General features: G+C 64.9%; 1 protein-coding gene, 50 non-coding genes and 1 pseudogene across 53 annotated transcripts; 1 reads left to right on the forward strand and 51 right to left on the reverse strand.

The window, feature by feature from the left end:
- The first annotated feature begins 1,605 nt into the window (after window positions 1–1,605).
- AIRE (autoimmune regulator) lies at window positions 1,606–5,413 on the forward strand. Of its 3 annotated transcripts, none has more exons than XM_077183780.1 (12): window positions 1,606–2,197; window positions 2,287–2,461; window positions 2,545–2,715; window positions 2,810–2,881; window positions 2,986–3,099; window positions 3,233–3,342; window positions 3,507–3,584; window positions 3,877–3,992; window positions 4,062–4,271; window positions 4,361–4,457; window positions 4,711–4,779; window positions 4,946–5,413. In XM_077183780.1, the coding sequence occupies exons 1-12, from the start codon at window positions 2,057–2,059 to the stop codon at window positions 5,024–5,026; spliced, it is 1,434 nt and encodes a 477-aa protein (XP_077039895.1). In that variant the 5' UTR covers window positions 1,606–2,056; the 3' UTR covers window positions 5,027–5,413. The 3 variants fall into 3 exon arrangements, with proteins under 3 accessions (XP_077039895.1, XP_077039896.1, XP_077039897.1); XM_077183781.1 differs by having other exon boundaries at window positions 3,880–3,992; XM_077183782.1 differs by having other exon boundaries at window positions 2,563–2,715.
- A 146-nt stretch (window positions 5,414–5,559) lies between these two features.
- Window positions 5,560–5,678, reverse strand: LOC143694909 (5S ribosomal RNA). The gene has a single exon (XR_013183734.1). It is a non-coding gene; the product is annotated as a 5S ribosomal RNA (ribosomal RNA).
- Window positions 5,679–5,934: 256 nt separating this feature from the next.
- LOC143694941 (5S ribosomal RNA) lies at window positions 5,935–6,053 on the reverse strand. Its single transcript, XR_013183765.1, has one exon. It is a non-coding gene; the product is annotated as a 5S ribosomal RNA (ribosomal RNA).
- A 256-nt stretch (window positions 6,054–6,309) lies between these two features.
- LOC143694952 (5S ribosomal RNA) lies at window positions 6,310–6,428 on the reverse strand. The gene has a single exon (XR_013183776.1). It is a non-coding gene; the product is annotated as a 5S ribosomal RNA (ribosomal RNA).
- Window positions 6,429–6,684: 256 nt separating this feature from the next.
- On the reverse strand, window positions 6,685–6,803 carry LOC143694922 (5S ribosomal RNA). The gene has a single exon (XR_013183747.1). It is a non-coding gene; the product is annotated as a 5S ribosomal RNA (ribosomal RNA).
- Window positions 6,804–7,059: 256 nt separating this feature from the next.
- LOC143694964 (5S ribosomal RNA) lies at window positions 7,060–7,178 on the reverse strand. The gene has a single exon (XR_013183788.1). It is a non-coding gene; the product is annotated as a 5S ribosomal RNA (ribosomal RNA).
- Window positions 7,179–7,434: 256 nt separating this feature from the next.
- Window positions 7,435–7,553, reverse strand: LOC143694975 (5S ribosomal RNA). Its single transcript, XR_013183800.1, has one exon. It is a non-coding gene; the product is annotated as a 5S ribosomal RNA (ribosomal RNA).
- Window positions 7,554–7,809: 256 nt separating this feature from the next.
- On the reverse strand, window positions 7,810–7,928 carry LOC143694915 (5S ribosomal RNA). Its single transcript, XR_013183740.1, has one exon. It is a non-coding gene; the product is annotated as a 5S ribosomal RNA (ribosomal RNA).
- A 256-nt stretch (window positions 7,929–8,184) lies between these two features.
- Window positions 8,185–8,303, reverse strand: LOC143694919 (5S ribosomal RNA). Its single transcript, XR_013183744.1, has one exon. It is a non-coding gene; the product is annotated as a 5S ribosomal RNA (ribosomal RNA).
- A 256-nt stretch (window positions 8,304–8,559) lies between these two features.
- On the reverse strand, window positions 8,560–8,678 carry LOC143694920 (5S ribosomal RNA). Its single transcript, XR_013183745.1, has one exon. It is a non-coding gene; the product is annotated as a 5S ribosomal RNA (ribosomal RNA).
- A 256-nt stretch (window positions 8,679–8,934) lies between these two features.
- Window positions 8,935–9,053, reverse strand: LOC143694921 (5S ribosomal RNA). The gene has a single exon (XR_013183746.1). It is a non-coding gene; the product is annotated as a 5S ribosomal RNA (ribosomal RNA).
- A 256-nt stretch (window positions 9,054–9,309) lies between these two features.
- LOC143694932 (5S ribosomal RNA) lies at window positions 9,310–9,428 on the reverse strand. The gene has a single exon (XR_013183757.1). It is a non-coding gene; the product is annotated as a 5S ribosomal RNA (ribosomal RNA).
- Window positions 9,429–9,684: 256 nt separating this feature from the next.
- LOC143694936 (5S ribosomal RNA) lies at window positions 9,685–9,803 on the reverse strand. The gene has a single exon (XR_013183760.1). It is a non-coding gene; the product is annotated as a 5S ribosomal RNA (ribosomal RNA).
- A 256-nt stretch (window positions 9,804–10,059) lies between these two features.
- Window positions 10,060–10,178, reverse strand: LOC143694937 (5S ribosomal RNA). Its single transcript, XR_013183761.1, has one exon. It is a non-coding gene; the product is annotated as a 5S ribosomal RNA (ribosomal RNA).
- A 256-nt stretch (window positions 10,179–10,434) lies between these two features.
- Window positions 10,435–10,553, reverse strand: LOC143694938 (5S ribosomal RNA). The gene has a single exon (XR_013183762.1). It is a non-coding gene; the product is annotated as a 5S ribosomal RNA (ribosomal RNA).
- A 256-nt stretch (window positions 10,554–10,809) lies between these two features.
- On the reverse strand, window positions 10,810–10,928 carry LOC143694939 (5S ribosomal RNA). Its single transcript, XR_013183763.1, has one exon. It is a non-coding gene; the product is annotated as a 5S ribosomal RNA (ribosomal RNA).
- A 256-nt stretch (window positions 10,929–11,184) lies between these two features.
- Window positions 11,185–11,303, reverse strand: LOC143694940 (5S ribosomal RNA). The gene has a single exon (XR_013183764.1). It is a non-coding gene; the product is annotated as a 5S ribosomal RNA (ribosomal RNA).
- A 256-nt stretch (window positions 11,304–11,559) lies between these two features.
- Window positions 11,560–11,678, reverse strand: LOC143694942 (5S ribosomal RNA). The gene has a single exon (XR_013183766.1). It is a non-coding gene; the product is annotated as a 5S ribosomal RNA (ribosomal RNA).
- Window positions 11,679–11,934: 256 nt separating this feature from the next.
- On the reverse strand, window positions 11,935–12,053 carry LOC143694943 (5S ribosomal RNA). The gene has a single exon (XR_013183767.1). It is a non-coding gene; the product is annotated as a 5S ribosomal RNA (ribosomal RNA).
- Window positions 12,054–12,309: 256 nt separating this feature from the next.
- On the reverse strand, window positions 12,310–12,428 carry LOC143694944 (5S ribosomal RNA). Its single transcript, XR_013183768.1, has one exon. It is a non-coding gene; the product is annotated as a 5S ribosomal RNA (ribosomal RNA).
- A 256-nt stretch (window positions 12,429–12,684) lies between these two features.
- Window positions 12,685–12,803, reverse strand: LOC143694945 (5S ribosomal RNA). Its single transcript, XR_013183769.1, has one exon. It is a non-coding gene; the product is annotated as a 5S ribosomal RNA (ribosomal RNA).
- A 256-nt stretch (window positions 12,804–13,059) lies between these two features.
- LOC143694946 (5S ribosomal RNA) lies at window positions 13,060–13,178 on the reverse strand. The gene has a single exon (XR_013183770.1). It is a non-coding gene; the product is annotated as a 5S ribosomal RNA (ribosomal RNA).
- Window positions 13,179–13,434: 256 nt separating this feature from the next.
- On the reverse strand, window positions 13,435–13,553 carry LOC143694947 (5S ribosomal RNA). The gene has a single exon (XR_013183771.1). It is a non-coding gene; the product is annotated as a 5S ribosomal RNA (ribosomal RNA).
- A 256-nt stretch (window positions 13,554–13,809) lies between these two features.
- LOC143694948 (5S ribosomal RNA) lies at window positions 13,810–13,928 on the reverse strand. The gene has a single exon (XR_013183772.1). It is a non-coding gene; the product is annotated as a 5S ribosomal RNA (ribosomal RNA).
- Window positions 13,929–14,184: 256 nt separating this feature from the next.
- On the reverse strand, window positions 14,185–14,303 carry LOC143694949 (5S ribosomal RNA). Its single transcript, XR_013183773.1, has one exon. It is a non-coding gene; the product is annotated as a 5S ribosomal RNA (ribosomal RNA).
- Window positions 14,304–14,559: 256 nt separating this feature from the next.
- Window positions 14,560–14,678, reverse strand: LOC143694950 (5S ribosomal RNA). Its single transcript, XR_013183774.1, has one exon. It is a non-coding gene; the product is annotated as a 5S ribosomal RNA (ribosomal RNA).
- Window positions 14,679–14,934: 256 nt separating this feature from the next.
- On the reverse strand, window positions 14,935–15,053 carry LOC143694951 (5S ribosomal RNA). The gene has a single exon (XR_013183775.1). It is a non-coding gene; the product is annotated as a 5S ribosomal RNA (ribosomal RNA).
- Window positions 15,054–15,309: 256 nt separating this feature from the next.
- On the reverse strand, window positions 15,310–15,428 carry LOC143694953 (5S ribosomal RNA). The gene has a single exon (XR_013183777.1). It is a non-coding gene; the product is annotated as a 5S ribosomal RNA (ribosomal RNA).
- A 256-nt stretch (window positions 15,429–15,684) lies between these two features.
- LOC143694927 (5S ribosomal RNA) lies at window positions 15,685–15,802 on the reverse strand. Its single transcript, XR_013183752.1, has one exon. It is a non-coding gene; the product is annotated as a 5S ribosomal RNA (ribosomal RNA).
- A 256-nt stretch (window positions 15,803–16,058) lies between these two features.
- LOC143694954 (5S ribosomal RNA) lies at window positions 16,059–16,177 on the reverse strand. The gene has a single exon (XR_013183778.1). It is a non-coding gene; the product is annotated as a 5S ribosomal RNA (ribosomal RNA).
- A 256-nt stretch (window positions 16,178–16,433) lies between these two features.
- LOC143694956 (5S ribosomal RNA) lies at window positions 16,434–16,552 on the reverse strand. Its single transcript, XR_013183779.1, has one exon. It is a non-coding gene; the product is annotated as a 5S ribosomal RNA (ribosomal RNA).
- Window positions 16,553–16,808: 256 nt separating this feature from the next.
- LOC143694935 (5S ribosomal RNA) lies at window positions 16,809–16,925 on the reverse strand (annotated as a pseudogene).
- A 257-nt stretch (window positions 16,926–17,182) lies between these two features.
- Window positions 17,183–17,301, reverse strand: LOC143694929 (5S ribosomal RNA). Its single transcript, XR_013183754.1, has one exon. It is a non-coding gene; the product is annotated as a 5S ribosomal RNA (ribosomal RNA).
- A 256-nt stretch (window positions 17,302–17,557) lies between these two features.
- Window positions 17,558–17,676, reverse strand: LOC143694957 (5S ribosomal RNA). The gene has a single exon (XR_013183780.1). It is a non-coding gene; the product is annotated as a 5S ribosomal RNA (ribosomal RNA).
- Window positions 17,677–17,932: 256 nt separating this feature from the next.
- Window positions 17,933–18,050, reverse strand: LOC143694931 (5S ribosomal RNA). Its single transcript, XR_013183756.1, has one exon. It is a non-coding gene; the product is annotated as a 5S ribosomal RNA (ribosomal RNA).
- A 255-nt stretch (window positions 18,051–18,305) lies between these two features.
- Window positions 18,306–18,425, reverse strand: LOC143694933 (5S ribosomal RNA). The gene has a single exon (XR_013183758.1). It is a non-coding gene; the product is annotated as a 5S ribosomal RNA (ribosomal RNA).
- Window positions 18,426–18,680: 255 nt separating this feature from the next.
- Window positions 18,681–18,799, reverse strand: LOC143694930 (5S ribosomal RNA). Its single transcript, XR_013183755.1, has one exon. It is a non-coding gene; the product is annotated as a 5S ribosomal RNA (ribosomal RNA).
- Window positions 18,800–19,055: 256 nt separating this feature from the next.
- Window positions 19,056–19,174, reverse strand: LOC143694958 (5S ribosomal RNA). The gene has a single exon (XR_013183781.1). It is a non-coding gene; the product is annotated as a 5S ribosomal RNA (ribosomal RNA).
- A 256-nt stretch (window positions 19,175–19,430) lies between these two features.
- LOC143694959 (5S ribosomal RNA) lies at window positions 19,431–19,549 on the reverse strand. The gene has a single exon (XR_013183782.1). It is a non-coding gene; the product is annotated as a 5S ribosomal RNA (ribosomal RNA).
- A 256-nt stretch (window positions 19,550–19,805) lies between these two features.
- Window positions 19,806–19,925, reverse strand: LOC143694924 (5S ribosomal RNA). The gene has a single exon (XR_013183749.1). It is a non-coding gene; the product is annotated as a 5S ribosomal RNA (ribosomal RNA).
- Window positions 19,926–20,181: 256 nt separating this feature from the next.
- LOC143694960 (5S ribosomal RNA) lies at window positions 20,182–20,300 on the reverse strand. Its single transcript, XR_013183784.1, has one exon. It is a non-coding gene; the product is annotated as a 5S ribosomal RNA (ribosomal RNA).
- A 255-nt stretch (window positions 20,301–20,555) lies between these two features.
- Window positions 20,556–20,674, reverse strand: LOC143694961 (5S ribosomal RNA). The gene has a single exon (XR_013183785.1). It is a non-coding gene; the product is annotated as a 5S ribosomal RNA (ribosomal RNA).
- A 255-nt stretch (window positions 20,675–20,929) lies between these two features.
- On the reverse strand, window positions 20,930–21,048 carry LOC143694962 (5S ribosomal RNA). The gene has a single exon (XR_013183786.1). It is a non-coding gene; the product is annotated as a 5S ribosomal RNA (ribosomal RNA).
- A 255-nt stretch (window positions 21,049–21,303) lies between these two features.
- LOC143694963 (5S ribosomal RNA) lies at window positions 21,304–21,422 on the reverse strand. The gene has a single exon (XR_013183787.1). It is a non-coding gene; the product is annotated as a 5S ribosomal RNA (ribosomal RNA).
- A 256-nt stretch (window positions 21,423–21,678) lies between these two features.
- LOC143694965 (5S ribosomal RNA) lies at window positions 21,679–21,797 on the reverse strand. Its single transcript, XR_013183790.1, has one exon. It is a non-coding gene; the product is annotated as a 5S ribosomal RNA (ribosomal RNA).
- A 256-nt stretch (window positions 21,798–22,053) lies between these two features.
- Window positions 22,054–22,172, reverse strand: LOC143694966 (5S ribosomal RNA). Its single transcript, XR_013183791.1, has one exon. It is a non-coding gene; the product is annotated as a 5S ribosomal RNA (ribosomal RNA).
- A 257-nt stretch (window positions 22,173–22,429) lies between these two features.
- On the reverse strand, window positions 22,430–22,548 carry LOC143694967 (5S ribosomal RNA). Its single transcript, XR_013183792.1, has one exon. It is a non-coding gene; the product is annotated as a 5S ribosomal RNA (ribosomal RNA).
- Window positions 22,549–22,804: 256 nt separating this feature from the next.
- LOC143694968 (5S ribosomal RNA) lies at window positions 22,805–22,923 on the reverse strand. The gene has a single exon (XR_013183793.1). It is a non-coding gene; the product is annotated as a 5S ribosomal RNA (ribosomal RNA).
- A 257-nt stretch (window positions 22,924–23,180) lies between these two features.
- On the reverse strand, window positions 23,181–23,299 carry LOC143694969 (5S ribosomal RNA). Its single transcript, XR_013183794.1, has one exon. It is a non-coding gene; the product is annotated as a 5S ribosomal RNA (ribosomal RNA).
- Window positions 23,300–23,556: 257 nt separating this feature from the next.
- Window positions 23,557–23,676, reverse strand: LOC143694926 (5S ribosomal RNA). The gene has a single exon (XR_013183751.1). It is a non-coding gene; the product is annotated as a 5S ribosomal RNA (ribosomal RNA).
- Window positions 23,677–23,933: 257 nt separating this feature from the next.
- Window positions 23,934–24,053, reverse strand: LOC143694934 (5S ribosomal RNA). Its single transcript, XR_013183759.1, has one exon. It is a non-coding gene; the product is annotated as a 5S ribosomal RNA (ribosomal RNA).
- A 257-nt stretch (window positions 24,054–24,310) lies between these two features.
- On the reverse strand, window positions 24,311–24,429 carry LOC143694970 (5S ribosomal RNA). The gene has a single exon (XR_013183795.1). It is a non-coding gene; the product is annotated as a 5S ribosomal RNA (ribosomal RNA).
- Window positions 24,430–24,603: the final 174 nt, after the last annotated feature.

Raw genomic sequence — 24,603 nt, forward strand, 5'->3', positions numbered from 1 at the left:
CGGAAAGGGGAAGGAACACAAAAAAAACAACCCAAAATGCAAATCATGGCACTACTGAGTGGGCTGGATGTGGAAAACAACATCTGTGACTCAGCACAGAAAGAGTCACAAAGCTGGAATTTAAGACAAGTCCAAGCTGAACTCTGTGGGCATATGGCTCATGGAGTGTTGGGCAGTGCCTCCCCAGGAGGGAGCTGGGTGGGCAGGGGGAAGTGCCAGAGCCTCGTCCTAGACCAGCTGTGCCAGACAGCTTAACACAGGGTGACAGTGATAAATTGTGGCACTGCAGGTGGGATACTGGGAAAAAGTGATCCTGGGAAGAAAGGAGCAGACCTGTGAGGCTGTGTCACAACTGTGCTTGTGCTCAGCGCCAGTGGCCAGGCTTGGGCACAGCTCCAGGAGGGGAAATGAACCTCCTGTGTCACCTGACATCCACGTTTTTTCCCCTGGGGGGATGCATGGCACAGGTGGTGGTGAAGCCATCCCCACTGTGGCAGAGCTGGGCACAGAAATCCTGGTGTGGGGCACAGGAACCCAGCATGACAGCTGCCCTACCCCCATCCTATGGTTCTCACTGGCTCCACAGGAAAAATCCCCCTGAATGCTGAAAGGAGCTGCAGGGCGAGCCTTTCCAAGGGCAACCACATTAATTTATTAACCAGACACGTGCAAGGGTATTTCCTCCTCTCACCAAGGGTGTTGTCTTGTTATTCTTCCTGAGTTTCTTGACAGCAGATGCTTCCTCCTGGCACAGTTTTGGAGCCAGCAGATACTGCTCCATTCTTTTAAGACATAGCAATGAAAGTTCCTGTATCCCCTTGTGCTGCCCAGCAGCGTCCCCTCTTGCACAGTGCTCTGGTCCTGCTCAGCTCCAGGGCCTGGGGACAGCTCTGCACAGCCACAGCCTCCCTGGCAGAGCCTGCTGGGCAGCCCACACACACCTCCAGAGGGAGGGACGCTAGAAATTGATCCTGGGGAAATCCAAACGTCTGGGATTTGGGGTAGGAGCTGTTGAGCTTTCTCTTTCCCAGCTACCTGGTACAGAGCAGCCAGGCCCCCAGACTTTTCTATGCCAGATGCTTTCAAGGAGCCAGCTTCTCCCTGGCTCCAAGCTTTTTGCAGCTCCATATGCTCAGTTTTGGGAAGTGGGTATTGACAGAGCTGTGGGCTGCACCTGCCCAGGTATCCCCTGGGTGCACTCGTGGCACTGCCATGGCTCTGGCAAGACATTTGCTTGTTCAGCATCCTCAGTTGTACCCCAACACACATTTTGTGGAGTTTCTTTGTATGTCAGAGCTTCCTGCTGCCCCACAGAAGCTGCCTGCTGGAGACCAATTTGCTGAATTGGCCCAGTCTCCAGCAGCATTTTATATCCTTTTGCAGGCAAACATACCCCTAAATCACTCACATCTTGACTCCTCTGTCTGTGGAATGCATTCATTATGTGAGCACCCAGACAGTTCCTCCTGCAGTACCCTGTGTTTCTATCTTGAGACATACCACATTGTCTAAGAGAGATGCTGGGAAGGGAAGTGGGCAGTGTGGGGGCAGGACACACTCTAGGACACCCTGACTCTCTTGTTGCTGTCACACCCCCAGCTGTTGGGCTCTTACTTCCCACATGCTCCTGCAGCCGAGTTTCTGGATGAGAGAAGCAGCTACTGCGGAAAGTCCAGAAATTTTGTGAGACGCCTGGGTGAGGGCAGATATGAGAGAGGTGGGGGTCCCTCACCAGGACCTCACTGAGCCCCTCTCCCTGGTCCCCCCGGGCGGTCCCCGCGTGTTGGGTGTCCTTCACTAGCGGCACAGCCGAGCCCACGCTGGCTGCTGCCGCCCGGAGCTGGGGAGGTGCCGGACCTCGAGCCTGGGGCTGGGCCGTGGGGACAAGCTGGGGACAAGCCCAGCGCCGCCGCCCGCCGGGAGGGACGGGCTCAGGTTACGGCCTCGTACAGAAGTGAGTGGGGCTGCGGGACTCCAGCGAGGTTTCTGCTGCTGGGCCGAGGTGTATTAAAGGGGAGGGCGCGCGCGGCTGAGGGCTCCGGCAGCGTTCCCGGCCATGGCGGGCCCGGGCAGCGACGGGGACCTGCGGCGCCTGCTGAAGCTGCACCGCACCGAGATCGCCATGGCAGTGGACGACGTCTTCCCACTACTGCATGGCCTGGCTGACCACGATGTCGTCCCTGACCACATCTTCAAGGTGAGGCTGCGGAGCAGGACAGGCCGGTCATGCTGTGGGGCTGGGCTCGGCGGGCTGGAGGGCAGCCCTGGCCGTGCTGTGCCCGGCAGGAGACGCTGAGCCGGGCGGAGCGGGAGGGCTCCCACCGCGCTTTTCACGCGCTGCTCACCTGGCTGCTGGGCCGCGACACCGCCGCCCTCCGAGACTTCTGGGCCGTCCTCTTCAAGGACTACAACCTGGAGCGGTACTCCCGGCTCCGGCCTCTCCGCGGCGCCTTCCCCAGAGGTAGTGGGGGTCAGCTGGGACGGGCACCCCCGGGGGTTGACAGTGGGCAGGGGTGACAGCCGGGGCGCTGGTGCCTCTCCCAGTCCCTGTTAATCTTGCAGAGGTGGAGCTGGGGCGGCAGCGCCGTGGAAGGCGTCTCTCCCCGAGCCCCACAGCGCCGGCCCCACACAGACCCCAAGGCAAGAGGAAAGCCCCTGAGGAGCGGGACAAGGCCCGGGCGGCACAGCCCGCTCCACGGCACAGTGCCAGTCCTGGTATGGAGACCCAGAGCAGGATGGAGATGGGGCAGAGTGCTGCCCCCGAGGTATTGTGGCGTGCCCCCTGATGCCCATCCTCACAATGCTGTAGGGCCCCTGGTGAAGGCAAAGACCGTGAAGAAGCCGGAGGGCACGGATACCCCCCGCACCTCTCGTGCCAGCGGTGAGTGCCGAAAGCCCCAGGGCAGTTTCTGCCTGTGTGCCCTGTTTGCCCACAGCCGTGGGCAGGGGGCTACCCACCCCACTGAACCCCTCCCCTGCCCACAGCTCTCCAGGCAGTGGCTGCCTCGGTGCAGAGAGCGGTGGCTGTGGCAGGTGGTGAGGTGCCCGTCAGCCGTGGGGCCATCGAGGGCATCCTCATTAAACACGTGCTGGACCCAAGTAAGTACAGACGAGCCCAGCCCAGCCCAGCCCAGCCACCTCCTGCCCAGTTTAGTCCCCAAATTCATGAGCCACCCTCAGGCGCAGCGAGGTGGGGAAGGGGAGCTGGAGCTGCCTCTGGCTTCTCTTGCAGACAGCTCCAAGACGGGCAGCAGAGCTGACAAGCCATATACCCCAACTGCCTGTGAGGAGCCAGAGACCAGGAGCAGAAGCCACAGCCTAAAGCCCCCTGCCCAGCCCAAGGCATGCCCAAGTGTACAGACACCCCCCTCAAGTTTTCACCCCATCTTGTGCAGCTGCCAAGGCTGTGGCAGGGGGTTGTTCCTGCATGGCATCATAGCCATGGCCTGGGGGTGTCCCCCAGTGCAAGCAGTGCCTCTCAAAACCCCTTCTTGTCTCACCAACAGAACAGGGAACCCCAATTGCACCCCCAGGGCCAGCTGCAAGCAGCCACTGTCTACAGCCAGGACCCTGTGCCCCACCAGGTGAGCCCTGGATGTGACACCTGGTACACCTCCAGGAGGAACTGTTGGGGTTCTCCTGGCATGTCCATTTGCCTTGGCCACAAAAAGGAAACACAGGGTTCAGCTACTGGGGGTTCACCGCGTTATGATCCCCAAGAAACAGGCAATTTTACCACCCTGAAAGGATTGGTATGTTTGGTGCAGGGTGGGTGATGCAGGGGGAGAGGGCAAGGGGGGGTGAAAGACCTTGCCACAGCCATGGCTTCAGCCTGTGAGGGTGGCAGTGACCCCCTGCCCACTTCCCTGGGGGCAGGAGAACGAGGATGAGTGTGCAGCATGCGGCGATGGTGGTGAGCTCATCTGCTGTGACGGCTGCCCCAGGGCCTTTCACCTTGCCTGCCTGGTGCCCCCACTGCCCCACGTCCCCAGGTGAGTCCCAGGGCACGCAGGGATGCCAGTGCCCCCTGCCGTCCCTCACTGCTCTGCTCCCACTTCCAGCGGGACGTGGCGATGTGGCTCCTGTGTGGAGAACGTGACTGAACCAGGCCAGCTGCTGGAGGCAGACTTGCCTGTGGAGAGACCCCCCGAGATCCTGGGGGAGGCAGTGCGGGAAACCCAGCAGGGTGGAGTGGAGGGGAGCGTCTGCAGCCGCTGCTGTGCCCGGATCCCCACTCCCCACCACTGTCCTGCTCCCACTGGGGACTCCAGGTGAGCTCCCCATCATGCCCCACATGCCAGCCTTAGTTACTCCCTGGAGGGCTCTCCCCTGATGGTCCGTGTCTCCCCTGATGGTCCAGGGGGCTACAGCTGTGCATGTCCTGCACGGGCACCCTGGACACAGGAGGTCTGGGCACCACTGCAGCAGCTGGAGACCACCTGCTTCCAGCAGCCAAGGTCAGCACAAGCACTGCCAGGAGCGGGGTGGGAGAGGACAAGTGGGGCCTAAGGGGAGCAGAAATGTGGAGGTGGGTCAGGCAGGGTGAGGGACAGGCTGACACCATATGGAGGCAACTTAGTGAAGCTGTACTGGGGGAGCATGAGCTGGGCCCACATCAGATGAGGGATTGAACATGGGTAGCAATCCTGACCAAAAGGTGACCAGGCTGAGGACAGTAAGGGAGCTGACAGGACATCTCTCCATGCACAGGCAGAGGATGGAGCCCTTGGCAGTGACCCTGTGCTGAGCCGGGAGGAGCTTGATGCGCTGCTAGGTGAGGTAAGACTCTGTGTGACACCAACAGGCTGATTGCATGCGAAGGGAACCGTGTCTCTGGTGTGGCCCATAGCGGGACATGGGGCCATGGGTCAGGCAGCATGTGCCTGGAGAGAGGGAAAGGATGTGGGATTGGAAAAGAAAATGAACACCTGGGGCTGTCCTACAGAGCACGTGGGATGGGATCTTGCAGTGGGCATTCCAGACCATGGCACGGCCACTGGCAGAAACACAGGGACTCCTTGCCTAGTGCACAAACCAAGCAGCAGAATCGACATGGAAAGCAATGAAAAGGAAGCCTCGGAGACACACTTAAAACAAGAGGAAGAAAGGCGTAATGACAGCACAAAGAAGTCACAGAATAAAACACTGATTGTCAACAGGAAAACCCAAAATGCCACACAGAGAAGAAGATGGCAGGACACATCCACTGACACCGAACACAGAAAAAGCGCACTGAAAATGTACATAAACAACATCCCAGAAAAATATAATAAGGTGAATTGAAAATAATATATTAACCAAAGACTCAGAAAAAAATATTTCTTCTTAAAAAAAGGAAAAGAAGAAAAAGATACAAACCTAAGCAAATGGATAAGAAAAAGAGAAGTGGAGACAAATAAATGAAATATCACTAAAGAGAGGGAAAAGACCCAAGGGTACCACTGACACCCAAGGCCACAAGGACCACCCCAGAAGCTCACCTGCCCCCTCCCTCCTGCCCCCGGCCTCGCCTGCCCAAGCAAAACGGGAGACCTCCTGGGCACAAAAGGCACCAAAAGATGCCTACAGCACCCGGTATTCCCAGGCGGTCTCCCATCCAAGTACTAACCGGGCCCGACCCTGCTTAGCTTCCGAGATCAGACGAGATCGGGCGTTCTCAGGGTGGTATGGCCGTAGGCACCCACCAGCCCCTCCGCAGCGCTCTCGAGCCCTGGCCACCACCCTCCCGGCACGCACCCACACCTCCACGGCCAACACAAGCACCGCGCGCCCACACAGGCCGAACACGGACCCTGAGGACGCGGCCCAGGCCACCACTGACACCCAAGGCCACAAGGACCACCCCAGAAGCTCACCTGCCCCCTCCCTCCTGCCCCCGGCCTCGCCTGCCCAAGCAAAACGGGAGACCTCCTGGGCACAAAAGGCACCAAAAGATGCCTACAGCACCCGGTATTCCCAGGCGGTCTCCCATCCAAGTACTAACCGGGCCCGACCCTGCTTAGCTTCCGAGATCAGACGAGATCGGGCGTTCTCAGGGTGGTATGGCCGTAGGCACCCACCAGCCCCTCCGCAGCGCTCTCGAGCCCTGGCCACCACCCTCCCGGCACGCACCCACACCTCCACGGCCAACACAATCACCGCGCGCCCACACAGGCCGAACACGGACCCTGAGGACGCGGCCCAGGCCACCACTGACACCCAAGGCCACAAGGACCACCCCAGAAGCTCACCTGCCCCCTCCCTCCTGCCCCCGGCCTCGCCTGCCCAAGCAAAACGGGAGACCTCCTGGGCACAAAAGGCACCAAAAGATGCCTACAGCACCCGGTATTCCCAGGCGGTCTCCCATCCAAGTACTAACCGGGCCCGACCCTGCTTAGCTTCCGAGATCAGACGAGATCGGGCGTTCTCAGGGTGGTATGGCCGTAGGCACCCACCAGCCCCTCCGCAGCGCTCTCGAGCCCTGGCCACCACCCTCCCGGCACGCACCCACACCTCCACGGCCAACACAAGCACCGCGCGCCCACTCAGGCCGACCACGGACCCTGAGGACGCGGCCCAGGCCACCACTGACACCCAAGGCCACAAGGACCACCCCAGAAGCTCACCTGCCCCCTCCCTCCTGCCCCCGGCCTCGCCTGCCCAAGCAAAACGGGAGACCTCCTGGGCACAAAAGGCACCAAAAGATGCCTACAGCACCCGGTATTCCCAGGCGGTCTCCCATCCAAGTACTAACCGGGCCCGACCCTGCTTAGCTTCCGAGATCAGACGAGATCGGGCGTTCTCAGGGTGGTATGGCCATAGGCACCCACCAGCCCCTCCGCAGCGCTCTCGAGCCCTGGCCACCACCCTCCCGGCACGCACCCACACCTCCACGGCCAACACAATCACCGCGCGCCCACACAGGCCGAACACGGACCCTGAGGACGCGGCCCAGGCCACCACTGACACCCAAGGCCACAAGGACCACCCCAGAAGCTCACCTGCCCCCTCCCTCCTGCCCCCGGCCTCGCCTGCCCAAGCAAAACGGGAGACCTCCTGGGCACAAAAGGCACCAAAAGATGCCTACAGCACCCGGTATTCCCAGGCGGTCTCCCATCCAAGTACTAACCGGGCCCGACCCTGCTTAGCTTCCGAGATCAGACGAGATCGGGCGTTCTCAGGGTGGTATGGCCGTAGGCACCCACCAGCCCCTCCGCAGCGCTCTCGAGCCCTGGCCACCACCCTCCCGGCACGCACCCACACCTCCACGGCCAACACAATCACCGCGCGCCCACACAGGCCGAACACGGACCCTGAGGACGCGGCCCAGGCCACCACTGACACCCAAGGCCACAAGGACCACCCCAGAAGCTCACCTGCCCCCTCCCTCCTGCCCCCGGCCTCGCCTGCCCAAGCAAAACGGGAGACCTCCTGGGCACAAAAGGCACCAAAAGATGCCTACAGCACCCGGTATTCCCAGGCGGTCTCCCATCCAAGTACTAACCGGGCCCGACCCTGCTTAGCTTCCGAGATCAGACGAGATCGGGCGTTCTCAGGGTGGTATGGCCGTAGGCACCCACCAGCCCCTCCGCAGCGCTCTCGAGCCCTGGCCACCACCCTCCCGGCACGCACCCACACCTCCACGGCCAACACAATCACCGCGCGCCCACACAGGCCGAACACGGACCCTGAGGACGCGGCCCAGGCCACCACTGACACCCAAGGCCACAAGGACCACCCCAGAAGCTCACCTGCCCCCTCCCTCCTGCCCCCGGCCTCGCCTGCCCAAGCAAAACGGGAGACCTCCTGGGCACAAATGGCACCAAAAGATGCCTACAGCACCCGGTATTCCCAGGCGGTCTCCCATCCAAGTACTAACCGGGCCCGACCCTGCTTAGCTTCCGAGATCAGACGAGATCGGGCGTTCTCAGGGTGGTATGGCCGTAGGCACCCACCAGCCCCTCCGCAGCGCTCTCGAGCCCTGGCCACCACCCTCCCGGCACGCACCCACACCTCCACGGCCAACACAATCACCGCGCGCCCACACAGGCCGAACACGGACCCTGAGGACGCGGCCCAGGCCACCACTGACACCCAAGGCCACAAGGGCCACCCCAGAAGCTCACCTGCCCCCTCCCTCCTGCCCCCGGCCTCGCCTGCCCAAGCAAAACGGGAGACCTCCTGGGCACAAAAGGCACCAAAAGATGCCTACAGCACCCGGTATTCCCAGGCGGTCTCCCATCCAAGTACTAACCGGGCCCGACCCTGCTTAGCTTCCGAGATCAGACGAGATCGGGCGTTCTCAGGGTGGTATGGCCGTAGGCACCCACCAGCCCCTCCGCAGCGCTCTCGAGCCCTGGCCACCACCCTCCCGGCACGCACCCACACCTCCACGGCCAACACAAGCACCGCGCGCCCACACAGGCCGAACACGGACCCTGAGGACGCGGCCCAGGCCACCACTGACACCCAAGGCCACAAGGACCACCCCAGAAGCTCACCTGCCCCCTCCCTCCTGCCCCCGGCCTCGCCTGCCCAAGCAAAACGGGAGACCTCCTGGGCACAAAAGGCACCAAAAGATGCCTACAGCACCCGGTATTCCCAGGCGGTCTCCCATCCAAGTACTAACCGGGCCCGACCCTGCTTAGCTTCCGAGATCAGACGAGATCGGGCGTTCTCAGGGTGGTATGGCCGTAGGCACCCACCAGCCCCTCCGCAGCGCTCTCGAGCCCTGGCCACCACCCTCCCGGCACGCACCCACACCTCCACGGCCAACACAAGCACCGCGCGCCCACTCAGGCCGACCACGGACCCTGGAGACGCGGCCCAGGCCACCACTGACACCCAAGGCCACAAGGACCACCCCAGAAGCTCACCTGCCCCCTCCCTCCTGCCCCCGGCCTCGCCTGCCCAAGCAAAACGGGAGACCTCCTGGGCACAAAAGGCACCAAAAGATGCCTACAGCACCCGGTATTCCCAGGCGGTCTCCCATCCAAGTACTAACCGGGCCCGACCCTGCTTAGCTTCCGAGATCAGACGAGATCGGGCGTTCTCAGGGTGGTATGGCCGTAGGCACCCACCAGCCCCTCCGCAGCGCTCTCGAGCCCTGGCCACCACCCTCCCGGCACGCACCCACACCTCCACGGCCAACACAAGCACCGCGCGCCCACACAGGCCGAACACGGACCCTGAGGACGCGGCCCAGGCCACCACTGACACCCAAGGCCACAAGGACCACCCCAGAAGCTCACCTGCCCCCTCCCTCCTGCCCCCAGCCTCGCCTGCCCAAGCAAAACGGGAGACCTCCTGGGCACAAAAGGCACCAAAAGATGCCTACAGCACCCGGTATTCCCAGGCGGTCTCCCATCCAAGTACTAACCGGGCCCGACCCTGCTTAGCTTCCGAGATCAGACGAGATCGGGCGTTCTCAGGGTGGTATGGCCGTAGGCACCCACCAGCCCCTCCGCAGCGCTCTCGAGCCCTGGCCACCACCCTCCCGGCACGCACCCACACCTCCACGGCCAACACAATCACCGCGCGCCCACACAGGCCGAACACGGACCCTGAGGACGCGGCCCAGGCCACCACTGACACCCAAGGCCACAAGGACCACCCCAGAAGCTCACCTGCCCCCTCCCTCCTGCCCCCGGCCTCGCCTGCCCAAGCAAAACGGGAGACCTCCTGGGCACAAAAGGCACCAAAAGATGCCTACAGCACCCGGTATTCCCAGGCGGTCTCCCATCCAAGTACTAACCGGGCCCGACCCTGCTTAGCTTCCGAGATCAGACGAGATCGGGCGTTCTCAGGGTGGTATGGCCGTAGGCACCCACCAGCCCCTCCGCAGCGCTCTCGAGCCCTGGCCACCACCCTCCCGGCACGCACCCACACCTCCACGGCCAACACAAGCACCGCGCGCCCACTCAGGCCGACCACGGACCCTGGAGACGCGGCCCAGGCCACCACTGACACCCAAGGCCACAAGGGCCACCCCAGAAGCTCACCTGCCCCCTCCCTCCTGCCCCCGGCCTCGCCTGCCCAAGCAAAACGGGAGACCTCCTGGGCACAAAAGGCACCAAAAGATGCCTACAGCACCCGGTATTCCCAGGCGGTCTCCCATCCAAGTACTAACCGGGCCCGACCCTGCTTAGCTTCCGAGATCAGACGAGATCGGGCGTTCTCAGGGTGGTATGGCCGTAGGCACCCACCAGCCCCTCCGCAGCGCTCTCGAGCCCTGGCCACCACCCTCCCGGCACGCACCCACACCTCCACGGCCAACACAATCACCGCGCGCCCACACAGGCCGAACACGGACCCTGAGGACGCGGCCCAGGCCACCACTGACACCCAAGGCCACAAGGACCACCCCAGAAGCTCACCTGCCCCCTCCCTCCTGCCCCCGGCCTCGCCTGCCCAAGCAAAACGGGAGACCTCCTGGGCACAAATGGCACCAAAAGATGCCTACAGCACCCGGTATTCCCAGGCGGTCTCCCATCCAAGTACTAACCGGGCCCGACCCTGCTTAGCTTCCGAGATCAGACGAGATCGGGCGTTCTCAGGGTGGTATGGCCGTAGGCACCCACCAGCCCCTCCGCAGCGCTCTCGAGCCCTGGCCACCACCCTCCCGGCACGCACCCACACCTCCACGGCCAACACAAGCACCGCGCGCCCACACAGGCCGAACACGGACCCTGAGGACGCGGCCCAGGCCACCACTGACACCCAAGGCCACAAGGACCACCCCAGAAGCTCACCTGCCCCCTCCCTCCTGCCCCCGGCCTCGCCTGCCCAAGCAAAACGGGAGACCTCCTGGGCACAAAAGGCACCAAAAGATGCCTACAGCACCCGGTATTCCCAGGCGGTCTCCCATCCAAGTACTAACCGGGCCCGACCCTGCTTAGCTTCCGAGATCAGACGAGATCGGGCGTTCTCAGGGTGGTATGGCCGTAGGCACCCACCAGCCCCTCCGCAGCGCTCTCGAGCCCTGGCCACCACCCTCCCGGCACGCACCCACACCTCCACGGCCAACACAATCACCGCGCGCCCACACAGGCCGAACACGGACCCTGAGGACGCGGCCCAGGCCACCACTGACACCCAAGGCCACAAGGACCACCCCAGAAGCTCACCTGCCCCCTCCCTCCTGCCCCCAGCCTCGCCTGCCCAAGCAAAACGGGAGACCTCCTGGGCACAAAAGGCACCAAAAGATGCCTACAGCACCCGGTATTCCCAGGCGGTCTCCCATCCAAGTACTAACCGGGCCCGACCCTGCTTAGCTTCCGAGATCAGACGAGATCGGGCGTTCTCAGGGTGGTATGGCCGTAGGCACCCACCAGCCCCTCCGCAGCGCTCTCGAGCCCTGGCCACCACCCTCCCGGCACGCACCCACACCTCCACGGCCAACACAATCACCGCGCGCCCACACAGGCCGAACACGGACCCTGAGGACGCGGCCCAGGCCACCACTGACACCCAAGGCCACAAGGACCACCCCAGAAGCTCACCTGCCCCCTCCCTCCTGCCCCCGGCCTCGCCTGCCCAAGCAAAACGGGAGACCTCCTGGGCACAAAAGGCACCAAAAGATGCCTACAGCACCCGGTATTCCCAGGCGGTCTCCCATCCAAGTACTAACCGGGCCCGACCCTGCTTAGCTTCCGAGATCAGACGAGATCGGGCGTTCTCAGGGTGGTATGGCCGTAGGCACCCACCAGCCCCTCCGCAGCGCTCTCGAGCCCTGGCCACCACCCTCCCGGCACGCACCCACACCTCCACGGCCAACACAAGCACCGCGCGCCCACTCAGGCCGACCACGGACCCTGGAGACGCGGCCCAGGCCACCACTGACACCCAAGGCCACAAGGGCCACCCCAGAAGCTCACCTGCCCCCTCCCTCCTGCCCCCGGCCTCGCCTGCCCAAGCAAAACGGGAGACCTCCTGGGCACAAAAGGCACCAAAAGATGCCTACAGCACCCGGTATTCCCAGGCGGTCTCCCATCCAAGTACTAACCGGGCCCGACCCTGCTTAGCTTCCGAGATCAGACGAGATCGGGCGTTCTCAGGGTGGTATGGCCGTAGGCACCCACCAGCCCCTCCGCAGCGCTCTCGAGCCCTGGCCACCACCCTCCCGGCACGCACCCACACCTCCACGGCCAACACAATCACCGCGCGCCCACACAGGCCGAACACGGACCCTGAGGACGCGGCCCAGGCCACCACTGACACCCAAGGCCACAAGGACCACCCCAGAAGCTCACCTGCCCCCTCCCTCCTGCCCCCGGCCTCGCCTGCCCAAGCAAAACGGGAGACCTCCTGGGCACAAATGGCACCAAAAGATGCCTACAGCACCCGGTATTCCCAGGCGGTCTCCCATCCAAGTACTAACCGGGCCCGACCCTGCTTAGCTTCCGAGATCAGACGAGATCGGGCGTTCTCAGGGTGGTATGGCCGTAGGCACCCACCAGCCCCTCCGCAGCGCTCTCGAGCCCTGGCCACCACCCTCCCGGCACGCACCCACACCTCCACGGCCAACACAAGCACCGCGCGCCCACACAGGCCGAACACGGACCCTGAGGACGCGGCCCAGGCCACCACTGACACCCAAGGCCACAAGGACCACCCCAGAAGCTCACCTGCCCCCTCCCTCCTGCCCCCGGCCTCGCCTGCCCAAGCAAAACGGGAGACCTCCTGGGCACAAAAGGCACCAAAAGATGCCTACAGCACCCGGTATTCCCAGGCGGTCTCCCATCCAAGTACTAACCGGGCCCGACCCTGCTTAGCTTCCGAGATCAGACGAGATCGGGCGTTCTCAGGGTGGTATGGCCGTAGGCACCCACCAGCCCCTCCGCAGCGCTCTCGAGCCCTGGCCACCACCCTCCCGGCACGCACCCACACCTCCACGGCCAACACAATCACCGCGCGCCCACACAGGCCGAACACGGACCCTGAGGACGCGGCCCAGGCCACCACTGACACCCAAGGCCACAAGGACCACCCCAGAAGCTCACCTGCCCCCTCCCTCCTGCCCCCGGCCTCGCCTGCCCAAGCAAAACGGGAGACCTCCTGGGCACAAATGGCACCAAAAGATGCCTACAGCACCCGGTATTCCCAGGCGGTCTCCCATCCAAGTACTAACCGGGCCCGACCCTGCTTAGCTTCCGAGATCAGACGAGATCGGGCGTTCTCAGGGTGGTATGGCCGTAGGCACCCACCAGCCCCTCCGCAGCGCTCTCGAGCCCTGGCCACCACCCTCCCGGCACGCACCCACACCTCCACGGCCAACACAATCACCGCGCGCCCACACAGGCCGAACACGGACCCTGAGGACGCGGCCCAGGCCACCACTGACACCCAAGGCCACAAGGACCACCCCAGAAGCTCACCTGCCCCCTCCCTCCTGCCCCCGGCCTCGCCTGCCCAAGCAAAACGGGAGACCTCCTGGGCACAAAAGGCACCAAAAGATGCCTACAGCACCCGGTATTCCCAGGCGGTCTCCCATCCAAGTACTAACCGGGCCCGACCCTGCTTAGCTTCCGAGATCAGACGAGATCGGGCGTTCTCAGGGTGGTATGGCCGTAGGCACCCACCAGCCCCTCCGCAGCGCTCTCGAGCCCTGGCCACCACCCTCCCGGCACGCACCCACACCTCCACGGCCAACACAATCACCGCGCGCCCACACAGGCCGAACACGGACCCTGAGGACGCGGCCCAGGCCACCACTGACACCCAAGGCCACAAGGACCACCCCAGAAGCTCACCTGCCCCCTCCCTCCTGCCCCCGGCCTCGCCTGCCCAAGCAAAACGGGAGACCTCCTGGGCACAAAAGGCACCAAAAGATGCCTACAGCACCCGGTATTCCCAGGCGGTCTCCCATCCAAGTACTAACCGGGCCCGACCCTGCTTAGCTTCCGAGATCAGACGAGATCGGGCGTTCTCAGGGTGGTATGGCCGTAGGCACCCACCAGCCCCTCCGCAGCGCTCTCGAGCCCTGGCCACCACCCTCCCGGCACGCACCCACACCTCCACGGCCAACACAAGCACCGCGCGCCCACACAGGCCGAACACGGACCCTGAGGACGCGGCCCAGGCCACCACTGACACCCAAGGCCACAAGGACCACCCCAGAAGCTCACCTGCCCCCTCCCTCCTGCCCCCGGCCTCGCCTGCCCAAGCAAAACGGGAGACCTCCTGGGCACAAATGGCACCAAAAGATGCCTACAGCACCCGGTATTCCCAGGCGGTCTCCCATCCAAGTACTAACCGGGCCCGACCCTGCTTAGCTTCCGAGATCAGACGAGATCGGGCGTTCTCAGGGTGGTATGGCCGTAGGCACCCACCAGCCCCTCCGCAGCGCTCTCGAGCCCTGGCCACCACCCTCCCGGCACGCACCCACACCTCCACGGCCAACACAAGCACCGCGCGCCCACACAGGCCGAACACGGACCCTGAGGACGCGGCCCAGGCCACCACTGACACCCAAGGCCACAAGGACCACCCCAGAAGCTCACCTGCCCCCTCCCTCCTGCCCCCGGCCTCGCCTGCCCAAGCAAAACGGGAGACCTCCTGGGCACAAAAGGCACCAAAAGATGCCTACAGCACCCGGTATTCCCAGGCGGTCTCCCATCCAAGTACTAACCGGGCCCGACCCTGCTTAGCTTCCGAGATCAGACGAGATCGGGCGTTCTCAGGGTGGTATGGCCGTAGGCACCCACCAGCCCCTCCGCAGCGCTCTCGAGCCCTGGCCACCACCCTCCCGGCACGCACCCACACCTCCACGGCCAACACAAGCACCGCGCGCCCACACAGGCCGAACACGGACCCTGAGGACGCGGCCCAGGCCACCACTGACACCCAAGGCCACAAGGACCACCCCAGAAGCTCACCTGCCCCCTCCCTCCTGCCCCCGGCCTCGCCTGCCCAAGCAAAACGGGAGACCTCCTGGGCACAAAAGGCACCAAAAGATGCCTACAGCACCCGGTATTCCCAGGCGGTCTCCCATCCAAGTACTAACCGGGCCCGACCCTGCTTAGCTTCCGAGATCAGACGAGATCGGGCGTTCTCAGGGTGGTATGGCCGTAGGCACCCACCAGCCCCTCCGCAGCGCTCTCGAGCCCTGGCCACCACCCTCCCGGCACGCACCCACACCTCCACGGCCAACACAATCACCGCGCGCCCACACAGGCCGAACACGGACCCTGAGGACGCGGCCCAGGCCACCACTGACACCCAAGGCCACAAGGACCACCCCAGAAGCTCACCTGCCCCCTCCCTCCTGCCCCCGGCCTCGCCTGCCCAAGCAAAACGGGAGACCTCCTGGGCACAAAAGGCACCAAAAGATGCCTACAGCACCCGGTATTCCCAGGCGGTCTCCCATCCAAGTACTAACCGGGCCCGACCCTGCTTAGCTTCCGAGATCAGACGAGATCGGGCGTTCTCAGGGTGGTATGGCCGTAGGCACCCACCAGCCCCTCCGCAGCGCTCTCGAGCCCTGGCCACCACCCTCCCGGCACGCACCCACACCTCCACGGCCAACACAAGCACCGCGCGCCCACTCAGGCCGACCACGGACCCTGAGGACGCGGCCCAGGCCACCACTGACACCCAAGGCCACAAGGACCACCCCAGAAGCTCACCTGCCCCCTCCCTCCTGCCCCCGGCCTCGCCTGCCCAAGCAAAACGGGAGACCTCCTGGGCACAAAAGGCACCAAAAGATGCCTACAGCACCCGGTATTCCCAGGCGGTCTCCATCCAAGTACTAACCGGGCCCGACCCTGCTTAGCTTCCGAGATCAGACGAGATCGGGCGTTCTCAGGGTGGTATGGCCGTAGGCACCCACCAGCCCCTCCGCAGCGCTCTCGAGCCCTGGCCACCACCCTCCCGGCACGCACCCACACCTCCACGGCCAACACAAGCACCGCGCGCCCACTCAGGCCGACCACGGACCCTGAGGACGCGGCCCAGGCCACCACTGACACCCAAGGCCACAAGGACCACCCCAGAAGCTCACCTGCCCCCTCCCTCCTGCCCCCGGCCTCGCCTGCCCAAGCAAAACGGGAGACCTCCTGGGCACAAAAGGCACCAAAAGATGCCTACAGCACCCGGTATTCCCAGGCGGTCTCCCATCCAAGTACTAACCGGGCCCGACCCTGCTTAGCTTCCGAGATCAGACGAGATCGGGCGTTCTCAGGGTGGTATGGCCGTAGGCACCCACCAGCCCCTCCGCAGCGCTCTCGAGCCCTGGCCACCACCCTCCCGGCACGCACCCACACCTCCACGGCCAACACAAGCACCGCGCGCCCACTCAGGCCGACCACGGACCCTGGAGACGCGGCCCAGGCCACCACGGACACCCAAGGCCACAAGGGCCACCCCAGAAGCTCACCTGCCCCCTCCCTCCTGCCCCCGGCCTCGCCTGCCCAAGCAAAACGGGAGACCTCCTGGGCACAAAAGGCACCAAAAGATGCCTACAGCACCCGGTATTCCCAGGCGGTCTCCCATCCAAGTACTAACCGGGCCCGACCCTGCTTAGCTTCCGAGATCAGACGAGATCGGGCGTTCTCAGGGTGGTATGGCCGTAGGCACCCACCAGCCCCTCCGCAGCGCTCTCGAGCCCTGGCCACCACCCTCCCGGCACGCACCCACACCTCCACGGCCAACACAAGCACCGCGCGCCCACTCAGGCCGACCACGGACCCTGAGGACGCGGCCCAGGCCACCACTGACACCCAAGGCCACAAGGACCACCCCAGAAGCTCACCTGCCCCCTCCCTCCTGCCCCCGGCCTCGCCTGCCCAAGCAAAACGGGAGACCTCCTGGGCACAAAAGGCACCAAAAGATGCCTACAGCACCCGGTATTCCCAGGCGGTCTCCATCCAAGTACTAACCGGGCCCGACCCTGCTTAGCTTCGAGATCAGACGAGATCGGGCGTTCTCAGGGTGGTATGGCCGTAGGCACCCACCAGCCCCTCCGCAGCGCTCTCGAGCCCTGGCCACCACCCTCCCGGCACGCACCCACACCTCCACGGCCAACACAAGCACCGCGCGCCCACTCAGGCCGACCACGGACCCCTGAGGACGCGGCCCCAGGCCACCACTGACACCCAAGGCCACAAGGACCACCCCAGAAGCTCACCTGCCCCCTCCCTCCTGCCCCCGGCCTCGCCTGCCCAAGCAAAACGGGAGACCTCCTGGGCACAAAAGGCACCAAAAGATGCTACAGCACCCGGTATTCCCAGGCGGTCTCCCATCCAAGTACTAACCGGGCCCGACCCTGCTTAGCTTCCGAGATCAGACGAGATCGGGCGTTCTCAGGGTGGTATGGCCGTAGGCACCCACCAGCCCCTCCGCAGCGCTCTCGAGCCCTGGCCACCACCCTCCCGGCACGCACCCACACCTCCACGGCCAACACAATCACCGCGCGCCCACACAGGCCGACCACGGACCCTGAGGACGCGGCCCAGGCCACCACTGACACCCAAGGCCACAAGGACCACCCCAGAAGCTCACCTGCCCCCTCCCTCCTGCCCCCGGCCTCGCCTGCCCAAGCAAAACGGGAGACCTCCTGGGCACAAAAGGCACCAAAAGATGCCTACAGCACCCGGTATTCCCAGGCGGTCTCCCATCCAAGTACTAACCGGGCCCGACCCTGCTTAGCTTCCGAGATCAGACGAGATCGGGCGTTCTCAGGGTGGTATGGCCGTAGGCACCCACCAGCCCCTCCGCAGCGCTCTCGAGCCCTGGCCACCACCCTCCCGGCACGCACCCACACCTCCACGGCCAACACAAGCACCGCGCGCCCACTCAGGCCGACCACGGACCCTGAGGACGCGGCCCAGGCCACCACTGACACCCAAGGCCACAAGGACCACCCCAGAAGCTCACCTGCCCCCTCCCTCCTGCCCCCGGCCTCGCCTGCCCAAGCAAAACGGGAGACCTCCTGGGCACAAAAGGCACCAAAAGATGCCTACAGCACCCGGTATTCCCAGGCGGTCTCCCATCCAAGTACTAACCGGGCCCGACCTGCTTAGCTTCCGAGATCAGACGAGATCGGGCGTTCTCAGGGTGGTATGGCCGTAGGCACCCACCAGCCCCTCCGCAGCGCTCTCGAGCCCTGGCCACCACCCTCCCGGCACGCACCCACACCTCCACGGCCAACACAAGCACCGCGCGCCCACTCAGGCCGACCACGGACCCTGAGGACGCGGCCCAGGCCACCACTGACACCCAAGGCCACAAGGACCACCCCAGAAGCTCACCTGCCCCCTCCCTCCTGCCCCCGGCCTCGCCTGCCCAAGCAAAACGGGAGACCTCCTGGGCACAAAGGCACCAAAAGATGCCTACAGCACCCGGTATTCCCAGGCGGTCTCCCATCCAAGTACTAACCGGGCCCGACCCTGCTTAGCTTCCTGAGATCAGACGAGATCGGGCGTTCTCAGGGTGGTATGGCCGTAGGCACCCACCAGCCCCTCCGCAGCGCTCTCGAGCCCTGGCCACCACCCTCCCGGCACGCACCCACACCTCCACGGCCAACACAATCACCGCGCGCCCACACAGGCCGACCACGGACCCTGAGGACGCGGCCCAGGCCACCACTGACACCCAAGGCCACAAGGACCACCCCAGAAGCTCACCTGCCCCCTCCCTCCTGCCCCCGGCCTCGCCTGCCCAAGCAAAACGGGAGACCTCCTGGGCACAAAAGGCACCAAAAGATGCTACAGCACCCGGTATTCCCAGGCGGTCTCCCATCCAAGTACTAACCGGGCCCGACCCTGCTTAGCTTCCGAGATCAGACGAGATCGGGCGTTCTCAGGGTGGTATGGCCGTAGGCACCCACCAGCCCCTCCGCAGCGCTCTCGAGCCCTGGCCACCACCCTCCCGGCACGCACCCACACCTCCACGGCCAACACAAGCACCGCGCGCCCACACAGGCCGAACACGGACCCTGAGGACGCGGCCCAGGCCACCACTGACACCCAAGGCCACAAGGACCACCCCAGAAGCTCACCTGCCCCCTCCCTCCTGCCCCCGGCCTCGCCTGCCCAAGCAAAACGGGAGACCTCCTGGGCACAAAAGGCACCAAAAGATGCCTACAGCACCCGGTATTCCCAGGCGGTCTCCCATCCAAGTACTAACCGGGCCCGACCCTGCTTAGCTTCCGAGATCAGACGAGATCGGGCGTTCTCAGGGTGGTATGGCCGTAGGCACCCACCAGCCCCTCCGCAGCGCTCTCGAGCCCTGGCCACCACCCTCCCGGCACGCACCCACACCTCCACGGCCAACACAAGCACCGCGCGCCCACTCAGGCCGACCACGGACCCTGAGGACGCGGCCCAGGCCACCACTGACACCCAAGGCCACAAGGACCACCCCAGAAGCTCACCTGCCCCCTCCCTCCTGCCCCCGGCCTCGCCTGCCCAAGCAAAACGGGAGACCTCCTGGGCACAAAAGGCACCAAAAGATGCCTACAGCACCCGGTATTCCCAGGCGGTCTCCCATCCAAGTACTAACCGGGCCCGACCCTGCTTAGCTTCCGAGATCAGACGAGATCGGGCGTTCTCAGGGTGGTATGGCCGTAGGCACCCACCAGCCCCTCCGCAGCGCTCTCGAGCCCTGGCCACCACCCTCCCGGCACGCACCCACACCTCCACGGCCAACACAAGCACCGCGCGCCCACTCAGGCCGACCACGGACCCTGGAGACGCGGCCCAGGCCACCACTGACACCCAAGGCCACAAGGGCCACCCCAGAAGCTCACCTGCCCCCTCCCTCCTGCCCCCGGCCTCGCCTGCCCAAGCAAAACGGGAGACCTCCTGGGCACAAAAGGCACCAAAAGATGCCTACAGCACCCGGTATTCCCAGGCGGTCTCCCATCCAAGTACTAACCGGGCCCGACCCTGCTTAGCTTCCGAGATCAGACGAGATCGGGGCGTTCTCAGGGTGGTATGGCCGTAGGCACCCACCAGCCCCTCCGCAGCGCTCTCGAGCCCTGGCCACCACCCTCCCGGCACGCACCCACACCTCCACGGCCAACACAATCACCGCGCGCCCACACAGGCCGAACACGGACCCTGAGGACGCGGCCCAGGCCACCACTGACACCCAAGGCCACAAGGACCACCCCAGAAGCTCACCTGCCCCCTCCCTCCTGCCCCCGGCCTCGCCTGCCCAAGCAAAACGGGAGACCTCCTGGGCACAAATGGCACCAAAAGATGCCTACAGCACCCGGTATTCCCAGGCGGTCTCCCATCCAAGTACTAACCGGGCCCGACCCTGCTTAGCTTCCGAGATCAGACGAGATCGGGCGTTCTCAGGGTGGTATGGCCGTAGGCACCCACCAGCCCCTCCGCAGCGCTCTCGAGCCCTGGCCACCACCCTCCCGGCACGCACCCACACCTCCACGGCCAACACAAGCACCGCGCGCCCACACAGGCCGAACACGGACCCTGAGGACGCGGCCCAGGCCACCACTGACACCCAAGGCCACAAGGACCACCCCAGAAGCTCACCTGCCCCTCCCTCCTGCCCCCGGCCTCGCCTGCCCAAGCAAAACGGGAGACCTCCTGGGCACAAAAGGCACCAAAAGATGCCTACAGCACCCGGTATTCCCAGGCGGTCTCCCATCCAAGTACTAACCGGGCCCGACCCTGCTTAGCTTCCGAGATCAGACGAGATCGGGCGTTCTCAGGGTGGTATGGCCGTAGGCACCCACCAGCCCCTCCGCAGCGCTCTCGAGCCCTGGCCACCACCCTCCCGGCACGCACCCACACCTCCACGGCCAACACAATCACCGCGCGCCCACACAGGCCGAACACGGACCCTGAGGACGCGGCCCAGGCCACCACTGACACCCAAGGCCACAAGGACCACCCCAGAAGCTCACCTGCCCCCTCCCTCCTGCCCCCAGCCTCGCCTGCCCAAGCAAAACGGGAGACCTCCTGGCACAAAAGGCACCAAAAGATGCCTACAGCACCCGGTATTCCCAGGCGGTCTCCCATCCAAGTACTAACCGGGCCCGACCCTGCTTAGCTTCCGAGATCAGACGAGATCGGGCGTTCTCAGGGTGGTATGGCCGTAGGCACCCACCAGCCCCTCCGCAGCGCTCTCGAGCCCTGGCCACCACCCTCCCGGCACGCACCCACACCTCCACGGCCAACACAATCACCGCGCGCCCACACAGGCCGAACACGGACCCTGAGGACGCGGCCCAGGCCACCACTGACACCCAAGGCCACAAGGACCACCCAGAAGCTCACCTGCCCCCTCCCTCCTGCCCCCGGCCTCGCCTGCCCAAGCAAAACGGGAGACCTCCTGGGCACAAAAGGCACCAAAAGATGCCTACAGCACCCGGTATTCCCAGGCGGTCTCCCATCCAAGTACTAACCGGGCCCGACCCTGCTTAGCTTCCGAGATCAGACGAGATCGGGCGTTCTCAGGGTGGTATGGCCGTAGGCACCCACCAGCCCCTCCGCAGCGCTCTCGAGCCCTGGCCACCACCCTCCCGGCACGCACCCACACCTCCACGGCCAACACAAGCACCGCGCGCCCACTCAGGCCGAACACGGACCCTGGAGACGCGGCCCAGGCCACCACTGACACCCAAGGCCACAAGGACCACCCCAGAAGCTCACCTGCCCCCTCCCTCCTGCCCCCGGCCTCGCCTGCCCAAGCAAAACGGGAGACCTCCTGGGCACAAAAGGCACCAAAAGATGCCTACAGCACCCGGTATTCCCAGGCGGTCTCCCATCCAAGTACTAACCGGGCCCGACCCTGCTTAGCTTCCGAGATCAGACGAGATCGGGCGTTCTCAGGGTGGTATGGCCGTAGGCACCCACCAGCCCCTCCGCAGCGCTCTCGAGCCCTGGCCACCACCCTCCCGGCACGCACCCACACCTCCACGGCCAACACAATCACCGCGCGCCCACACAGGCCGAACACGGACCCTGAGGACGCGGCCCAGGCCACCACTGACACCCAAGGCCACAAGGACCACCCCAGAAGCTCACCTGCCCCCTCCCTCCTGCCCCCGGCCTCGCCTGCCCAAGCAAAACGGGAGACCTCCTGGGCACAAATGGCACCAAAAGATGCCTACAGCACCCGGTATTCCCAGGCGGTCTCCCATCCAAGTACTAACCGGGCCCGACCCTGCTTAGCTTCCGAGATCAGACGAGATCGGGCGTTCTCAGGGTGGTATGGCCGTAGGCACCCACCAGCCCCTCCGCAGCGCTCTCGAGCCCTGGCCACCACCCTCCCGGCACGCACCCACACCTCCACGGCCAACACAAGCACCGCGCGCCCACACAGGCCGAACACGGACCCTGAGGACGCGGCCCAGGCCACCACTGACACCCAAGGCCACAAGGACCACCCCAGAAGCTCACCTGCCCCCATCCCTCCTGCCCCCGGCCTCGCCTGCCCAAGCAAAACGGGAGACCTCCTGGGCACAAAAGGCACCAAAAGATGCCTACAGCACCCGGTATTCCCAGGCGGTCTCCCATCCAAGTACTAACCGGGCCCGACCCTGCTTAGCTTCCGAGATCAGACGAGATCGGGCGTTCTCAGGGTGGTATGGCCGTAGGCACCCACCAGCCCCTCCGCAGCGCTCTCGAGCCCTGGCCACCACCCTCCCGGCACGCACCCACACCTCCACGGCCAACACAATCACCGCGCGCCCACACAGGCCGAACACGGACCCTGAGGACGCGGCCCAGGCCACCACTGACACCCAAGGCCACAAGGACCACCCCAGAAGCTCACCTGCCCCCTCCCTCCTGCCCCCGGCCTCGCCTGCCCAAGCAAAACGGGAGACCTCCTGGGCACAAATGGCACCAAAAGATGCCTACAGCACCCGGTATTCCCAGGCGGTCTCCCATCCAAGTACTAACCGGGCCCGACCCTGCTTAGCTTCCGAGATCAGACGAGATCGGGCGTTCTCAGGGTGGTATGGCCGTAGGCACCCACCAGCCCCTCCGCAGCGCTCTCGAGCCCTGGCCACCACCCTCCCCGGCACGCACCCACACCTCCACGGCCAACACAATCACCGCGCGCCCACACAGGCCGAACACGGACCCTGAGGACGCGGCCCAGGCCACCACTGACACCCAAGGCCACAAGGACCACCCCAGAAGCTCACCTGCCCCCTCCCTCCTGCCCCCGGCCTCGCCTGCCCAAGCAAAACGGGAGACCTCCTGGGCACAAAAGGCACCAAAAGATGCCTACAGCACCCGGTATTCCCAGGCGGTCTCCCATCCAAGTACTAACCGGGCCCGACCCTGCTTAGCTTCCGAGATCAGACGAGATCGGGCGTTCTCAGGGTGGTATGGCCGTAGGCACCCACCAGCCCCTCCGCAGCGCTCTCGAGCCCTGGCCACCACCCCTCCCGCACGCACCCACACCTCCACGGCCAACACAATCACCGCGCGCCCACACAGGCCCGAACACGGACCCTGAGACGCGGCCCAGGCCACCACTGACACCCAAGGCCACAAGGACCACCCCAGAAGCTCACCTGCCCCCTCCCTCCTGCCCCCGGCCTCGCCTGCCCAAGCAAAACGGGAGACCTCCTGGGCACAAAAGGCCACCAAAAGATGCCTACAGCACCCGGTATTCCCCAGGCGGTCTCCCATCCAAGTACTAACCGGGCCCGACCCTGCTTAGCTTCCGAGATCAGACGAGATCGGGCGTTCTCAGGGTGGTATGGCCGTAGGCACCCCACCAGCCCCTCCGCAGCGCTCTCGAGCCCTGGCCACCACCCTCCCGGCACGCACCCACACCCTCCACGGCCAACCACAAGCACCGCGCGCCCACACAGGCCGAACACGGACCCTGAGGACGCGGCCCAGGCCACCACTGACACCCAAGGCCACAAGGACCACCCCAGAAGCTCACCTGCCCCCTCCCTCCTGCCCCCGGCTCGCCTGCCCAAGCAAAACGGGAGACCTCCTGGGCACAAATGGCCCAAAAGATGCCTACAGCACCCGGTATTCCCAGCGGTCTCCCCCATCCAAGTACTAACCGGGCCCGACCCTGCTTAGCTTCCGAGATCAGACGAGATCGGGCGTTCTCAGGGTGGTATGGCCGTAGGCAACCCACCAGCCCCTCCGCAGCGCTCTCGAGCCCTGGCCACCACCCTCCCGGCACGCACCCACACCTCCACGGCCAACACAAGCACCGCGCGCACCACACCGGCCGAACACGGACCCTGAGGACGCGGCCCAGGCCACCACTGACACCCAAGGCCACAAGGACCACCCCAGAAGCTCACCTGCCCCTCCCTCCTGCCCCGGCCCTCGCCTGCCCAAGCAAAACGGGAGACCTCCTGGGCACAAAAGGCACCAAAAGATGCCTACAGCACCCGGTATTCCCAGGCGGTCTCCCATCCAAGTACTAACCGGGCCCGACCCTGCTTAGCTTCCGAGATCAGACGAGATCGGGCGTTCTCAGGGTGGTATGGCCGTAGGCACCCACCAGCCCCTCCGCAGCGCTCTCGAGCCTGGCCACCACCCTCCCGGCACGCACCCACACCTCCACGGCCAACACAATCACCGCGCGCCCACACAGGCCGAACACGGACCCTGAGGACGCGGCCCAGGCCACCACTGACACCCAAGGCCACAAGGACCACCCCAGAAGCTA

This window comes from Agelaius phoeniceus, chromosome 10 (assembly GCF_051311805.1).
Source record: "Agelaius phoeniceus isolate bAgePho1 chromosome 10, bAgePho1.hap1, whole genome shotgun sequence".
Taxonomy (NCBI): domain Eukaryota; kingdom Metazoa; phylum Chordata; class Aves; order Passeriformes; family Icteridae; genus Agelaius; species Agelaius phoeniceus.